The 18,121-nt window shown below is 46.0% G+C and overlaps 1 protein-coding gene across 2 annotated transcripts in view; it reads right to left on the bottom strand.

Moving 5' to 3' along the window:
* LOC119446403 (uncharacterized) overlaps positions 1 to 18,121 on the bottom strand; it is a 41,795-nt gene that overhangs the window by 5,208 nt on the left and 18,466 nt on the right. Inside the window, exons 1-2 of one of the 2 annotated variants that reach the window (XM_037710829.2) lie at positions 7,524 to 7,654; positions 3,099 to 3,228 (exon numbers count right to left, since the gene is read on the bottom strand). In XM_037710829.2, the coding sequence (XP_037566757.1) occupies positions 3,099 to 3,171 (73 nt within the window). In that variant the 5' untranslated portion in view covers positions 3,172 to 3,228; positions 7,524 to 7,654. Of the gene's footprint in view, positions 1 to 3,098; positions 3,229 to 7,523; positions 7,655 to 18,121 lie in introns of those variants that run through there. The other variant, XM_037710827.2, reaches the window with a different exon arrangement.

Raw genomic sequence — 18,121 nt, forward strand, 5'->3', positions numbered from 1 at the left:
AGCCTAGGGCTCCCCGTCCCGACGTGGGAGGTGCCCTCTACACCTTGACGAACAGTCTGGTGTCTTTCAGGACCCTTTTTGGAAATAAAGTTTAATCACCACCAGACAACGCAAAGGCATCCTCAGTAAGTCTCTCCATGGGATGTCGGCATCAGGACATTCGTAGATCCTAAAGATGTCCTGCACTAATCCTAAAAGGCTCCTGGTCAATTCCATTTGTCCGTCCCAAGTCGATACCGAGAACATACCAGGTACATAATTGGAACACCATTTGAGGATTATGTCAGGACGTGTTCCAAGGCACTACTGTTTGACAGGGCGATTCATTATTTACAAATTGGGTTAATATATGCATGACGCAGTTTCGATATAAGATCCCATGTTGTAGGGCTCCATACTGACATTTGTGCGCGTTCGTGTGCTCTGACATCTCAGAAATTTTGCGTCATTGTTTCTTGCCACCATTAAAAAGCAGTTCAGTATCAAACGAACTACCTCAGGTGCAGCACCACCTATGCACTTGCAAAAGCATAGCCTACGAGATCTGTTTTTGCTACTTCAAGAGAACCGTCGGTGAGAGGTGCGCTTTGGACACTACCACTATGGTGGCTACTACCACCAATAATAAGCAAGCAAGATGGATCGATAAAGCAAATTAAGATGGATGATAAAGCGAATTAAGTGGATGACTAGGCGAATTAAGTGGATGACTCAGACGAGTTACAGGCAATAGAATTAAGATTGATGACTAAGCTATTTAAGAGGATGACTAAGCGAATTAGACTAATCGAAATAAGAGGATGAGTAAGCAAATTAAACGATGACTCAGCGATTTAACAGGATGATAAGCGGATTAGGAGAATAGCTAAGCAAATAAAACTAATCGAATTAAGAAGATGAGTAAGCGAATTAGGAGGATGACAAAGCAAATTAAGAGGCATAAGCGAATTAAGAGGATGGAAAAGCGAATTAGGCTAATCGAATTAAGTGGATTAGTAAGCGAATTAAGAGAATGATTCAATGAATTAAGAGGATGACTCAACGTATTAAGAGGGATGAGTGAGCGAAGACGACTTAGCGAATTAAAGGGATGACTAAGCGAATTAAGAGGGATGCCTAAGCGAATTAAGGGGGTTGTGTACGTCTTCAATGAATCGGCACTTGGGCTTTCGCCTCAAAGTCGTCTTAGGGATAACATAAGAGACCCTATGATTTTTTCTTTCTTTCGACCTTTCACTCTCCCTTACTTCGCATCTTTTGTTCTCTTTATAACTATTCCTCTTTCGTTTGTTCTTCGTTTCTCTCTCTGTCATTTCCTTTCTTTATTCCTTTCTTTGTCTCCCTTCTCTCTCTCTCTCTCTCTCACTTTCAGTTGGCGTTATCCATAAACTCTTCGCGATCGTTGGCAGGTGCCGAACTTCCGGCGTCATCACCCGGTGGGACGACTCGTTTAGCGGCAGATTAACCCTTGAAATGATAAGTCAACGATATTGCAACGGGTTCGCGGAACACATAAACGAAGCGCGGAAGTGAAGGTCATATGGCAAGCTCATGAGTCTTTGTGGGTGCAGCTTGCATTAAATTATGTTATTGTCATAGAGCAATTAGCTCGCAAAAAAAAAGGAAATCTTCTGAACCCGCGCTTTGGAATTCGGTGAGCGCCACATTTGTCGATGCCTGTGCCGAATCACTTCGTAGCGATTTTGTAGACTCGATAGAAATGGCCGCGAGACACGAGTACACCTGAACGGGAATACCTAAGCATATAGTATACATTTCATGTCTTTTACGGGGCTCTGACATTTAAGTGGTCTGAACTTTCAGTGGGCATATAATGATTGTCGCTCGTTAAATATTTATTTATTTAATATGTGCGGTTCTCTTCGTGCTCGTCGCTTGGCCACATCCTGAGTTGGCCTTCACGCGAAATTCCTGGGTACATGTTTTCGCAGTCCGAACTTTTTTCTTATTATGTCACGCTGTTCAAGATATTTCTTTTTATATAAAGTGCTGAGTACAGATATCTTTCTTTTTATTTTTATTTCGAATTCATCCTCCTTAAATTGGCAAATTAGTGCATTGTTTGACGTTCTGTGTGTTTTCCATTTCCCTTTGAAATGTTTTCATACTCCTTTAGGCGTTCATTTGGGACACACATATATAGAAACAGGGACACATAAAAAAAATGTATTCGCGCATTAATTTTAATCTTGTAAATTTAACGGTTAATGATGGCGCTGCAGTCGCTGCGAAACGGCGCGCACAGTGTGCCGCTGTACAGAAGTACATTCTGTATGAGCATACAGATGGGATTTCTGTTTTGTATATAAATATGGGTCGCAAGTGCGACATAATGCCCATAAAAATCTACCAGGTCGACGTTATTTTTGTGTTTTTTTTTAATTTCTGAAGTCACTTTCTCTTGCTTGCGTACTTCATCGCCGAACTCAGAATTTTTTTGTGTTAACGCGCACGTGTATATGTTGCTCGCAAACATGCGCAGCTGGCATTTGTCGATCTGTCGGTGCACAGTTCGAGTGTGGGACCTATAGCGCCGGCTGGCGACGAATGCCAGCTGCCTATAGCAGATCGAACGTGCGAGTGTGATTCTTTAGAGAAAAAATGAGACGCGTGCCTTGAGTGAGGTGAATACTTTGCAAACACGACGCCATATTGACAACTGCTGCTTTCTTTGCCTTACCTTTTGTAAAATAATTTGCACCCTTAAAAGTTAATAAGGGCGTGAATTATTTTACAGTGAATATAGCTTCCAATATGACATCTTTCGCCGTGTTCTTTAAGCAAGGCTGCATGCTAATCTATTAGTCATAATGCAATTACGTGCACCTTATTAACCTAATAATTAAAAAAATTCGGAGTTACTTATTTATACCTTTTTTTATCCTACAGAAGATATTTGCGTCACGTCGAGGACTTGAATTAGAGCCTCGCATATAAAGCGCACGTGTAAAAGCATTGTGAATATTCATGATGAAAAAGAACAGCCTTTTACACCTCTGTGTGTCACCGCAAGTTTTTGAGTCGTAGCACGATAATTTCGCATCGTATGAAAGGGCACTGCGTGTCCGTGAACTTGCCTTCGGCAGCCAGCTTAGCTGCGGCCACTTCGACGCTGACGTCATCGCCTGCCTTGCTGTCCGCAGCTGTCATGGCGGTGCCGATCCCAGCTGTCGTCAGACGTCCGCTCCGCCGGTGTCATTCAGTATCCTGCGTGGACAAGGGTTGTGACACAGCGAGTTTTGACATTTAGCTTAGCGCGTTCGAGAACGCGGTTTCTCTAATGGTCGCTCTATTCTAGAACGTCCGCATACCTTAGTGTAGTTACAAGCCGAGAATATTCGCGGAAACGTACTCTCTCTAACGTTCGCGAACCGAGGCATTTCCTCAGTTCAATTTTTTAATGCAACAGTGTATGCTACTGCATACTGCAATAATGCATTTAATGCATCTGCGTATCGGCAACCTGCTTTCCTGAAACTATCTTTCTAGACCGGAAGCTGCATCAATGTAACCGACGTCGTAGACACTATGTCAAAATAGAGTTCATCTCAACAGAGATTCCAATACGATTGTATGGAAGGATAGTAAATGTAATAACATTAGACGCGACAATATCTGCAACAATTTTTTTTCTGTTTCTCGTTGCTTCAATTTACAGCTCCACGCGCACACATAGGGTCGCAGCTGCTCTGTCCCGCGTACAATTCCAGCAATCGGTTGCATGACGCCCTTGAAAGCACTGCTGCGCGGTCCCTTCATGTATGAGACTCGATTGCAGTTCTACAGGCAGCCACTTGCGCTGTATGCTTCGTTTTTTTTCGAGCGACACTCTAGAGTTCGTTTAAGTAATGTCGAGCCCCAATCTGTGGCGGCTGCAGCATGCGACGCTACTCAGATGACAATACATCTATGCTGATTCACTTACTGTTAATGTATATACATATAAGCAGTGGCATTGTGGCGCTCATGCTGACATACAAATTACAATGGCTACAGCATTCGGCCCTGCTTGCATGCTAGTACATGTAAACTAATGCACTCACTTGTTTATACACCTAATGCTAATGCATCTAAGGGGAGTTACTGTACTGTTCATATCGTGTTAAGATACAAACTACAATGGCTACAGCATACGGCGCTGCTTAGGTACTAATGCATGTGAGCTAACACACCTAATACTAATGCATCCGAACAATGGTACCAATACTCATATTGTGCCAAATCATGATAACATAGGTACGAAGTAACGCATTCTTTACGGGTTACTGCAAATGGCAGCGATAGCGTTCTATAGTTTTGGCTGACTGAACAATGAAAAGTGATTTGGCTAAACTTCTAGGCACATCACCGCGGTACCAGTTACCGCACCGCTTGTACCGGTTGGTAATTGTACGTCCGATTCGCGTGTCAACAAGCGACCATAAATGGTACGTTGCAATGACAGTGACGTAATTGGTAATGTGGCGGCGTTCCATTCTTACGAACGATGATGCAGAAATGATGTGAAACCGTGTGGAAAGAGAATTCATTGAGGTTCCCGCACCATCTTGTCGATCGCGATGTCATGGATTTTGACAGCGTCTACTGGAGCCTTTTTAATTGTTTATTGGTAAGGAAGGACTATACGTTTCATTTTGAAGGAACCAAAGATACAATCAAACGAGTTTAGAGAACTCAACCTGAGCCAAAACCGCGAAAAATTTATGACCTCACACCGACGTGTCGGCGCCTGAGTTTCCGTACGAAATTCAATAAGGGGAAGTTTGGGCTTTATTTTCTTTCAAGTGGACAACCTTTCTTCCCCCGTCAGATGAAGGAAAATAATGTTTCGAAAGGTTACTGTAATAGTATACTATTGCTTTATTGACCCTTTAACCGGAACTTTACCCCTGTAATGAGAAATGCATCTAAAGTTGAAGCCCATGCTTGACTAGAGTCACTGTATAGGCTCCCTTCAGGTAAAGGGAGCCTATACGGTTAGTCTATGCTTGACTTGATTTGAGTGACGCCTGGCGTGAACGTGCCCACGACGCTCATTGCGTTTCCTCCGGCGCGTTCACGACAGGCGTCATTTAAATAAAGTCAAGCACGGGCTTCAGCTGAAGATGCATTTATGAATACGGGGGTTAGTGTCACGCATGGGTGTTTTTGCATTCCACCTACATCGAAATGCGGCCGAGGCGATTGCTAACCAAACTCGGGGCCGGGTGGCCAGCCGCACATCGTCACAACCACGAATCCACTGGGCTTACATTCATTCAGTGGCAACGGAGGGAATAGCTACGGGGCGGAGCTTCCGCACCAGTGTTACTGCGCCAAGTAGTCCGGCAGAGTTTGACCGCGCATTGTTTCCGTTTTAGAGCGCAGCTCTTAACGGCCCGTTCCTGTCGCGAGCGGCGGCGGCGGCGTAACCGAGCGAACGAGCACAACAGCTAAAGATGAAGAGCGAACGCGTAGCGGCAGATGAAAGAGGCGAGCCGCGAACGGTGGAAACCAATGAGAGTGGCCCCTCAGTGACGTGCCGCGCGGGAAACTGGTGTCATGCAGACCCATCCGGCCGCTCGATGCGTACTCGTATCTGGTTTCAGTCGGACCGCTCGTTTCGTACTATCGTCTGTTCTGCGTCATCTCTCGCTCGCGCTTGTTTGGTTTGCTTTGTTTGTCTCGTTCGCGCTTGTTTCGATTGTCGTGGTTTGCGATTGTTTTGTAATCTGATTGTATGCCCGACGCGAATTGTGTAGTACTTTCTGAAAGCCAAGCAGGTACCAGCGATTACACTGGAACCTTCGACGAGTCGTGTATAAAAGCCGAAGCGCTTGACCCGCAGATCAGATTTTCGACGACTGCCGACTCTGCTACATATTTCTCTCAAACTGTTTGCCTCAGTATATCGCGAAATGAAAACACGTATATAGCTGCGCTCAAACTTCGCATTAGGGAGTATCGTAATCGTCGGTGAATTTTTTTTTTTTTTTAGAGCAGAGGCTGAATTGGCGTTGCTTGCTACTTCTGACGGTTTCGAATTTGCTAAAATGCGTAAAAGCAAACGGCGATGGGACAATTTTATAATTTGACAATCAGCGGTGTACTTTGTGCCTTTATTTAATGTTCGCCTGAAGCACTGCCTCCTATTCCTCTATTGTATTATGTATTTTGTGTTTATTTACCCGCCCTGTAACGACCCTCGGGTCGGGTCAACAGTGTTCATAAATAAAATAAATAACGCGCCGGAGAAAATGTTTATGTTATATAGTTCTCCGGTTAAAGGAATCGAATGACACTGTGGGACTAATTTCAAGAGCGGCCGTCAAGAGCGTGCGTTTCGCCTCCGCACAGGTTTCCCTTCCGATTGCAACAGAAAGTTTTCCTTGAGTTTAGGCTGGTCAGAACCCCATATATATATATATATATATATATATATATATATATATATATATAGACAAAAACGAAAAAAGAGGGAGAGAGAGAGGGTGTGTGCGTCTTGCGCTTTGAACAGTGAGGTAACGTGGGTAGACTGAGGCCCCGTACATTTAAATCAGAGATCGCGGGTGACACTGAACACGATTATGTTTTTTTTTTCTTCTTCTTCTTTTGTCAGACAATTTTTCCACAGGAATGTCGACCTTCCAAGATTAAATCGCGGTTATAGAACGCATTAATTCTGTCATGTCTAAGAGGCTGGTTAGCCCTATACTTCGGGGACGATAAGCAACGCAGCCCATCAACACAGAGCATCAGCAATGCTGAGTCAGGTTCGATCAATGAATGGCACTGTGTATGCCAGCACCAATATTTTTCAAGCCAACTTAAAAGGAAGAACCACGCTTATGAACTCGTCTAATTCCGTTGCAGTATATCTTCAAGCACTGGAGAACGAAAGCGTTTAGGTAAGTGGAATGTTGGTAGTAGTTCATTGCGGGAGAGTGTTTTTCTCCAACTTCAAAGCGGTTCCTGTTGTTTTCAGAGGGATTAATACAGACTTTGCATCTGCGGTGACACGGAATCACACCACTGGCTGCGATGCTATTTGACGTAGGCATGCGGTACTGTGCGTGACTCACCGCCTTCATCGCGTTTAACGTAAACAGCCGGGCGGCATACATTGACTCATACACTTGAATGAAATGTTGGCAATCATTGTATCGCCGGCTTCTCCGCAAGCAATAACTTGTTCAATGATCAAAGGATGATACCACGAGGCTCCACGAAAAGAAGTTCTGACAATAAAGTACCTTACACAAACGTTCTTACACAGTCAATTAAAAAAAAATAATAATAATAAAGAAAGAAAGAAAAGAAAACGAAGCGGCAGCCAAGCGGCAAGTTCTGCGATTAGACTCGAGTAGATCAATCAAGTCAATCCAATAACACAAAATAATGGGAAAACGCCGTAGTTTCGCTGACAGCGCTGGACTGCAAGGACTTTCATCGGTAGCGTGCGCAACGAAATTAGTGCACAGATAGAAATGCGCAGGCAGAAAAATAGCGATGAAACCCCCTACCTCGATGCAAGCTCCCTCCGCCAGCACAGTTTTCAGGAAGGGGAACGCATACACACACGCGTCGTTCGAACCAGTACACCATTAAATCATGCCACGACAGCGGCTCTGCCGGCTGCGTCGTACAGGTATGGACTGCCAAGCTGTGGAACATGCGGCACAAAAAAAAAAAAAAAAAAAAAAAAAGACTGCGCGAAAGCCGCGACTCTCAGTTTTCGATTCCTGCTACGCGTGGCGTCACGGCCGGCCGCCAAGTGCAACTCAACGCCAAGAGCTGCCGGATCTGTGCCACACGTTACAATATCTATTCCAGCAGCTGGTCGGCGTACTGTTAGAAAGTGCTGTGCACCGCTCCTGTTTTCTTTCTTTCTTTCTTTCTTTCTTTCTTTCTTTCTTTCTTTCTTTCTTTCTTTCTTTCTTTCTTTCTTTCTTTCTTTCTTTCTTTCTTTCTTTCTTTCTTTCTTTCTTCGGAGTTGGACACACCAGTTTTCTGTTGGAGCTGCGTTGGAGTTTCAACAGCCCCTGTTGGAGCTGGACACAGAGCTCGACACTGTTTATAATGAAGTGGTGCTTAATTTACCTAGTTTCTGTCACCGTATTATCCCTACAAAGCCCTAAGAGCATTTAATAATAAAGTAAAATAAGGCATCTTCTTCACATTCATTTCTGGCCGTGGAAATTATACATTCGTGCAAGAAACAATGAAATGATTATTCAGTAAATTATTTGGTATTGCAGTTATTTAATTAGTAATTGGCTTGCTGAACTATTCACAATAGTGCAAAACTGCCTCTAGCGTATCAAAAGTGCTACTGTAGGCTTTTCGTTAAGTTTCTTTCGCGTCAATCAATTTTTTCTTATTTTTTTCTTTTGCGGAATGAAAGTCAGCGTCCTAGATTCAACTAACCATGACTCATAAAGTGGGGCCACAATGGCGGTTAGCAAGATCTCTAACATTATGATGTATAACGTTATCTTAACACTAATGTAATCATTAGCAGGCTTGTCGTATCCCAGTGCAGGATGCGAACTTCTTTATATAAACAGCGAAAAGTCGTACCAAATTTACGTTCGAAGCTAACGAGGTAGGTGACCTTGCTCAGTGAACAGCGCTGACCTCCATTCGCTTCGGGCGTTGTCGCTAATAACAAGCAAAGCGGCATGGATCAGCATCGTGATACCGGTGGCAAAACTTTAAAGGCTACCCAACGAACATCTTTCAGCTGAAAGTTTCGAGTTCCGAAGTAAGAGCAAGCTCCCAAATGGTGAAAAAAAAAAAAATGCATGGCCTCGTGTCTAAAATAGTGGGCAGGGTTTAACTCTGGCACACATACACTCATTTTAGAGACTGGCTTCCAAGCCATCGCGGACTGCAGCAACGCGAGATTCGCGCTGGACCAGAAATTATGGGGTATTGATCGCGAGCTGGAAGAACGATAAGGTTGCACGCCGGACGAAAAAAAAAATATAAAAGAGAGGCAATACCCGGGATTTCACAAAGTCTATTCGATCAGCTTCGCAGCCAGGCCTTCCAAGAACGATGCGAGTAAACAAGCCTCTGTACAATCGTAACTCCCGATCCTATAGCTGTCCTTACGGCCCGACATATGAGAGTTTTTCGACGTGTCAGGGTGCCCAATATGTTCACGTCAGCCACCACATTACGGACACTAAAGTGCTGCGCCACACAGCAGAACGTCAATTTTTTTTTTTTTACGAGATCAAAGCATGCAGAATTCTCACACAAGAGCGAGAAAAAAACCAACAAAATAACTAAAACTACCGGCCTCAAGAGTGAGATGTCAAGTATTACTGACTGACACATCTATGCAATATAAGTGCTCGCATAGCGGACCGGCTATGTCGTGACAGTCAGACGACGCGCATCAAGATTTAACGTCAAAGAATGTGACACGGCGTAAACAATGTGAATGCGCCCGTAGCCGATCTGGCTGTGTCGTGACAGCCAGTCAGATGGCACATCTCGATATTTAACGTCAAATCCTGTGACATCGAGAAACTGTGAGACATCGGCCAGTCAAACAGGGGTGAGTTATCACAGACTCCAACCTGCGCACGTTGTCGTGTTCACCCGTTTCGCGTTGCGCGTCTGAACGGTAGCGAAATTTTCTGGAAGGAGGCGCTCGCGGGCGGAGTGACTTAGGGAGCCTACATGCAAGCGCCGTAACTGCGCTTGCATGTAAGCTCCCTAGAGTGGTTGCCGGCATGTTGCTGCTGCTGTTGTATCCTATCGAACATGTGACTCCAACCCACTATCGGCGATTGGCCAAGAAATAGGTAGATAATTTCAAGATATAATGAAAAACAAAATTTCAGAATTGCCATACGTTACAAGGCTACAGATCCGTCTGCAGTCAACAACGTCCTCCTCCTTTCCCGGAAGATTTATTATTCTTCACAAAATAAGCCCTCGGGGGGAGACAACTAAGTCATCCACGGCACGTTTAGTCGCACAAGAATGTGCGTGTGAAAATAATTACATCTGCTACAGCGCTGTCTTCAGAATTGTTGTTGGTGTTGACTGATAAACGCGGCAACGAACGTATAGGCTATCTCCGCGTTTATTTTTTTCTTTATCAAAACCAGTGTTTCGGTCTCCTCTGTCCGTCACCCCTGTTGCTCACTCGGCGTATCTGCGGTGGATAAAAATTACCGACTGGTCCGGATCTCAGCCACGATAATTAAGTGTCCATTGCGGCGGCTTAGGAGTGATAACGTGCTGTTAACTGCCATGGGTTCGATACCATGCCGTAGTGGCCTGGTCACATTCCATTTAGAGACGAGACGAGAAAAAAAAAAAAAAAGGAACACGAGTGTTTTAGGTTTGATTGCACGTTAAATAGCCGCAGTGAAAAAAATGTGCGACGATTGCGATACTCCCTAATGCGACATTTGAGCGCAGCTGCATACGCGTTTTAATTTGGCGATATATTGAGACAAAGAATTTGAGACCGAAATCTACGCACCGACTGGCATTGGGTCAGTGCCGTCGCAGCGCCTTCGCAGAGTTGGGGGGGGGGGGGGGGGGCAGCACGGGAACGCTGTCATGATGAGAGGCATCGGAGCCAGCTGTGGGAGAAGACGACGACGAACGCGCGACCAGTGGCACGAGCGCGTTCGCGCGGTTACGCCGACCGAACGACGCCGACGTTCAACCCAGGAATGGGCGGCTAATAGCTGCGCTCTGTATACTTAATTATTTGAAAGCATGGCCTCAAGGCCTGTGAGAGGTGTACCAAGGTTGCCAAAATTTATTCGTAGCTGGCCGTCCACTGCAGCGTCTCTCATTGCCTCTGCCTCGCTTTGGGAAAATAAATAAATAAATAAATAAATAAATAAATAAATAAATAAATAAATAAATAAATAAATAAATAAATAAATAAATCGCGCTTAATACAAAAAGCACTAGCAGTACATTTCTCTCTTTTGCTTTTTTATTTCTTTTCCCTCTTTTTCTTTTTTTCTTACAGTACATATGACATGAGCGGAGGCCTGGGGGGGGGGGGGGGGGGGTTCTGTGAGAATCCACCTAGTGGACTATCCACTTCGGCTGTCTCGATTGGCTCCAGCAGCACGAGTGAGAAGGAACCAGCCAGTCTCCTTCTGGATCGTGCTGCTGTAGCCAATCGCGACAGCCGAAGTAGATAGTCCACTAGGTGGGCTCTTGCAGAATACACCCTCGGACTTTGTTAGTATGCACTGCATTATTACCACTAAAACCCGAACACACAAACGTCGAAGTGACAGTCTGTGTTCGCTCTTTAGTCATAAGAGCACAGTGACGATTTCGCAACGTCCTCTTCATTATCGCGCTTTTTTTTCGCATTTGAGGCGTTTCATTCGTTTCTCCTTCTCTTTGATTTGTGGTATTTACACTGACGGGACCATACGATATCTCGTGCTCCGGTCGAAGCGGCTGATATCTCGTCGATTGCGAGTGTCAGCAGCGACGCGCGGGCCGTACGAGTGGTTAGCCGCATGCCTCTACGCGTATCACGAGGGTTCCTTATCGAGCAGCTGATAAAGGACCTCTCGAAAAGGGGGGAAACGGCGAGTTGACGTCAAGCGTGGGCCGAAATACGATCGCGCAACGGCCGTGTTGCCAGTTGAGGAAGCTCCGCGTCGCGGGTTGGAATAGCGCGCGGTTCTCTTGACTCGTGTTTCCTTGGCGCGATGTCATGTTTTCGACCTCTTTTGAGAGGGTTCAAGATTCCGGGTTCGCGTGACGACAAAAATACGCAACATCGGAGAATTACACGCGCAATCTTTGCGGCGGAGTAAAGCGGCCTCAGCCGGAATTGGTTGATGGTAGCTACACTGGGACTTTCTTCGCTTCGCTGACGAGGCACGTAACTATTTTAACCCTTACTTACGCAGCTGCACTTCGAGAAGAGCCTGACTTCAACGCAGCTATAAGGCCGGCACGCACTTAGCAAATACAGTAAACTCTCGTTATGACGAAATCTCCCTTATTTCGAAATATAGCCTTATTCGAAGTTTTTTCGAGCTCCCGACTCCAGCGCTGGCACTGAAATATTGGGAGTGGAATGACGCGGTACTTTAGTTCATATACAAAGTGCAAAGCGAGATGTCCACACGGGGCTGCTCGCTGTAGCACACAGGATGACTCTTTGCTAATTCGTAGCGTCAACCTGGAAACGCGCTTCGCCACGTGGCGTCCGCTCCTATATGGTCTATGGCTGCATCACGTGATCATAACAGTCGCACGTGACAGCTGCAGTGGTCATGGGTGTCCGCAGAATCTCGCCGCTCTAGGTTTTCACGAGCCTGCGGACTCATTCGAATGCGCAGTTCGTGTTACTACGTCTCTTTTAGTGCCTCCCCACTTTTAACAAAATACTGCGTATAAGGAACTTCATTTTCTGTCTTAATGATTTCGGTATGACGAGGAAGAGAGAGAGAGAGAGATAAATGACACGCGAAAGGCAGGGAGGCATAACGATAGTTAATTTTACTATAGAATTATTGCTGAAATGAACGCTCTCACTCGGTTAGGTTGCCTGGATGGTACAGCGTCGGCGGTGACACCGAGGCACCCTTCACTTGGTTCTGCGCCAGCGCCGATACGAAGTAAGCGGCGGCGGCGGCCACTGTATACATCGGTGTCAACGAACTCGACGGTGCACGCTTCACCATTGCTCGCTTTGTCAAGATTTGTCGCTTCGTGTCGCGTCTGCCTCATTCGGTCGTGAAACAGCAGATATCGCTGTGGCACATTTACAGGTGTATTTCAGGAAGAGACGGACATTACTTTCGCAACAAATCGCAATGTCGAGGTAGCTAATCAAACAGATTAACTCGTTAATTCCTCTGGTTATTCACTTAGGGACATGCGCTGACACTGCGATGTTGCAGTGTAACGATATTGAAGCCATTTATAATTAGCACACTGTCATATGTATGCGTAACAACACGTTCCCAGTATATAAATCCCCGAAATCTGCTGAAAAAATGTATTGGCGTTGCAGCTATCGTCGTCGCTAAATGTTGGAACTAACTTTTACATACATAGATACATACATACATACATACGTACGTACGTACGTATGTATGTATGTATGTATGTATGTATGTATGTATGTATGTATGTATGTATGTATGTATGTATGTATGTATGTATGTATGTATGTATGTATGTATGTATGAATGTATGTATGAATGTATGTATGTATGTATGTATGTATGTATGTATGTATGTATGTATGTATGTATGTATGTATGTATGTATGTATGTGTTTGTGTGTGTGTGTACTCTCATCCCTCGTCATACACTACACTTGTATTAGCATGCCAAGCATTCTGACAGGCTAACCGCTCCACTTAAAATAACCTTTCTCTCTCTCTTTCTATCTCACTTTTTTTTCCCTCACACGCTACGACAGTCAAACACTAAGGGGGTTTAGAAATGTGCGGTACTTCCGTTCTCATTAATGCGGTGTGTTCATATGGGCAAACCGGCAGCGAAACGCATAGCCGCATGTTGGCAGTATATAATTGCTCTAGTTTCGTATCAGCAGCTTCACGGAAGCAAGTCGGCGTCCTTTCGCTGTTGTGATATCCTCGATAAGTATACTTCGCAGCAGCTGTACTCCTATTGTATATGCATGCGTGCAGAGTTCTTTGCTCCCGTAGCGGCTGACCGAGTCTGCCGTATCGCTCGTGCATGAATCCGGGCGCGTATATTGAAAATCTAGAACCCACAGCGCCTAACAACCGCGGTTAAACCTATCGGCTGAAACGCCGCCGTCAAAGCTCGACGCCGCGACGCCCTTAGCAACCGCGGTGAGAGTATAGGCCACGCCGCTTAACGCCTAACCTAACCTAATCTAACCTTACCACCCGGGCTCCAGCAAAGCTCGACATCCGGCCGGTTATAGTTGACATTCTTTGCTTTTCATCAAAGAGCTTTCAAAGCGAATAGCTTCCTTCGGCTCTTTCGGCCATTTTCATGGTTGGTCGGGGTTCGGTGGTCGGTGGTCGGACTCGGCAAGGAGAATGCTCTCTCTCTCCTTCTCGTTCACTCCTTCGTTCGCTCGGTCGTTCGTTCGGTCACTCGCTCCTTCGTACTGTTCACTTACATTTAGCTTCTGCCTCGGCACTTTGTGGCCCTGCACAGTTTCGGATCTCTAAAAAAAATGTCGCTGTTTCGCCCGAAAGGCGAAGCATCGATTGCGATAGCAAATTAGTAGAGAGCTATTCGGAGTAGGGATAGTAGTTTTATCGGCTGCGTAAACTTGGACATATTTGGACTAACTGAATTAACAAGCGCGGTGTCAGCGCGCACAAGCAAACATGAATAGATCACACTGAATGACCGCAGACAACGACTGTCAAAACACTGGCAGCAAGCGCAGCCGCCGCAGCGGGCGAAGGTTCGTGCGGTCTATCGCTTCAACGGAAACTGAGCGGCGAATGCACAGCGCATACAAAGGTCAGAGCCGTGTAGAGATAAGAGACGGTGCGGGCGACCTGCCACAAGCGGGCAAAGTACAAGCCCAGTTGTTGGCAGAGTAGAAGCTGCCCCCCCCCTCCCTCCCTTCCGCGCTGCCTTCCCGATTTCTTGCTTTCGCGTTGGAGATTGAGTGGCCAGTTCCCCTTGCGCCCGGTTGCAAGATACGCATTTGGTGCCTCAGCACAGCGTCGCCCCGCCTCCCTCCCTCCCATACCCCCACGGCCTTTCGCGCGACGGTCGCGTTTGCTCTCCGCCGTGCGTTCGCTCTCCGTGATAGCGCGCGTCCCCCGCGCGCTTTCACTCGCGCATACGGCGCGCGGCGACGATTTTATCGCCCTTGGACTTTATACGGAACCTCACGGCGACGGCGACGCCAACGGCAGAAATCCGGTTGAAGTGTCCATATAATTGCTATCGCAATAAAAAAAACATGGGTATGAATAAACTGCCTTCATCGCTGTCATGTCACGTGTCACGTTTCTCTTCTGTCAATGATCTTGCATAGAGTGCGAAATGAGAACGTGCATTTCCGAAGCCCATTGACTACGCTGGCAGGGACTGAGCTACTGATCCGCTTTCTGTTTATACTATCCGTCTTTTTATTTTATTGTTTAATTCCAACAGAATACGAAAACAAATCGCCTGTGGCAAATAGCGTTGTTGCGCCTTTTCATGTGCACTTATGGAAGAGCCGGACGTTGCTAGCGCGAAAATTTGCAATAGTCATGTGACTAATTAGAAATTAAATGTTCACTAATTAACTTTCTGATTGTTCAATTTAGGGCCCATGTTGCTATCGCGAAATTGAAGCCCGGGCAGTAGTGATGCCATGTTTACCTAGCATAAATTGCAAATCTGGCGCCACTTTCGAGATATCCGTCCTTAAAGTGCCTTACGAAGTACACGGGCATTCCTGCTAACGGTTTCCCCAAAGCGTGCGTGAAGCAATTCGGGATTATCTTAACTGTAACGCCAATACATTTTATAACAGATTTTAGAGACGCATATCTGGAAAGTGGTTCTAGTCTAATAATTTATGCTAAGCTTCAGTTTTTTAATAGGAACACATGCCCTAAGGTGAAGGTTGAAAAGTTATTTGGTAAATGTTTTTTCAATTACCCACCAGGACATTGCGATGTTTTGAGCAAATAACGTCTGCCTCTTCAGGTAATCCAGATAGGCCAAATCGCGCTGTAGGTTCTATGCGACTAAAAAAAAAAAAAAATCACTCTAACTGAAAAAAAGAAAACAAACAAACAAATAGTATAGTTGTCTACACGGGAGCTAAAAAGCCGAAAGGAAGGACATTGCTACAGGGATAGAGAATAATAAGTGAACATTGAAGCAATCTTCAAACGTCATCGCAACGCAAAAATATGACCTCGGCGGAGTCGAATGTTCCGCATTTGTTGTTTACGCTGAGGCATTTGCCTTTCGTATAGCTTCGAGAACCTAAACAACTGCCTTCCGTTTTTAGACTTATGACATTTCTGCCAGCGTTGTGCGTGAAATTAAAGCAGAATCCGACGAAATTGCGATCGCGTGACGTGCACGAATAATCGAGATCGTGTGGCGGCGATCTGTCACACCCAGCTGCATGCCTCCCGTAGAGTTTCTGCTGCGGCAGTCGCGCACTATTGAAGTCGCATAATACATTAATTGACATCAAGAGAAAAAAAATTGAGCTGGGCAGGCCATGTAATGCGTAGGATGGATAACCAGTGGACCATTAGGGTTACAGAATGGGTACCAAGAGAAGGGAAGCGCAGTCGAGGACGGCAGAAAACTAGGTGGGGTGAATAAGTTGGGAAATTTGCAGGTGCGACTTTAAATCAGCTATATATAGCGCAAGAAAGGGGTAATTGGAGATCGCAGGGAGCGAAGGATTCCACATCTACCTTGGTTCTCCACAAGAAAAGTAGAAAGTTACCTATCAAGAAATGGGTCAGACAGAACAGCATACGTTTAAATAAAGAACAAGCTCAAAAAAAAAAAGCATCCGAACCGCAGAATTGATGATAAGGCACTCGTGATAGCAATGCAAAGCACGTAGCGCATCCCCGCATACGTTTCCCGCTAAAGAATACGACCTCAGCTTGGGACGTGGGCTGTAACGCCCCAATCCTTTCGTATATATAATATAACCAGCCTATAGCAACTGATTTCAATGTTGTTGCAGCGCCGCTATGGGCGGCGGCGTGCTGTCAAAATTACCATTAGTCCCATTCGTAATTTACATTGCTCTAAAATAGCACTACTACCATTACTCTGAAGCCATAAAGCATTACATACCCCTTCAGCAGTTGTAGTGGTGGTTTTCAACAGCTTCGCTGGGCATCCACGTTCGCAGGACCGGGATGGCGAGTTTTTTGCTCTTATTGCGATAGCAATTATATGGACACTCCAAAGCGGATTTCTGCCGTCGTCGCCACCGTCGCCGTCGCCGTGAGGTTCCGTATGACGTCAACGGCGATGAAATCGTCGCCGCGCTCCGAACGCTGTATGTGCGAGTGAAAGGGCGCGAGGGACGGGCGCTCTCACGGGGAGCGAACGCACGTCGGAGAGCAAACGCGCGTTCTGCGCCGTGCTCCCTGAAGGGCTGCAGAATTAAGCGTCTCTTTCCTCCTTTACAATCACCATATATAGGGAGCAAACGCGACTTCTATCGCGCGAAAGGCCGTGGGGGGACGGGAGGGAGGGAGGGGAGGCGACGTTTAGCTGCGGCACCAAATGCGTATTTATATAGAAACGTTGCGAGGCGAGAAGGTGGGTAAGATTTCCGACGCTGCTCGACGAGCGTCCCATTCTGATCTCGTCGAAAACCTCCAAGCCGCCCCCAGAGGCACCGGCAACAGTCACCAACGCCGCGCGCGTTCGGTGCGAACGCGGGCAAAACGTCGACGGCGTCGACAACAGTTCTGCGCGTTGCTGGTGCTGCTGCATGTCCAAGTTTATACAGCTGATAAAACCATTATCCTTACTCCGTATAGCTCTCTGCTAATTTGCTATCGCAACTGATGCTTCGCCTTTCGGGCGAAACTGTGACATTTTTTTTGTGTGTGTGCTTGTATGAGAGGCCCGAAACTAGGTGAGACGTGATCCGGCTACACAATGCTTCGCAAAAACATTGAATGAGTTGAACGCGCATACACACTGTGGTTGGAGCCGATCCTAAAGGCATTACCGCGAATATACGACTTTGTATAACCTCCATAGTGTTTCTGGCTACTTACGGATATCATTTATTACTAAGATTCCTTCTGTCTTAATATATCGAAAATCGCATTATTCGCTGCAACGCAGTTCTACCTTCAGCATAAGCCTTTTAACGCTACACCTTTATTGTACGCAATGAGAAGCACATATTGTCCGTCGGTAGAAAAAGTTGTCGCAGTTTCACCTGAAAGGCGAAGCATCAATTGCGATAGCAAACTTGTAGAGAGCTATACGGAGTAATGATATTAGCTTTATCAGCTGTATAAACTTGGACATGCAGCAGCATCGGCAGCACGCAGAACTGTTGTCGACGCCAGCGGCGTTTAGCCCGCGTTCGCTCAAAATGCGTGCGGCGTTGGTGACTGTTGCCGGAGCCTCTGATATAAATAGG

Source organism: Dermacentor silvarum, chromosome 3 (assembly GCF_013339745.2).
Source record: "Dermacentor silvarum isolate Dsil-2018 chromosome 3, BIME_Dsil_1.4, whole genome shotgun sequence".
Classification (NCBI taxonomy): Eukaryota; Metazoa; Arthropoda; class Arachnida; order Ixodida; family Ixodidae; genus Dermacentor; species Dermacentor silvarum.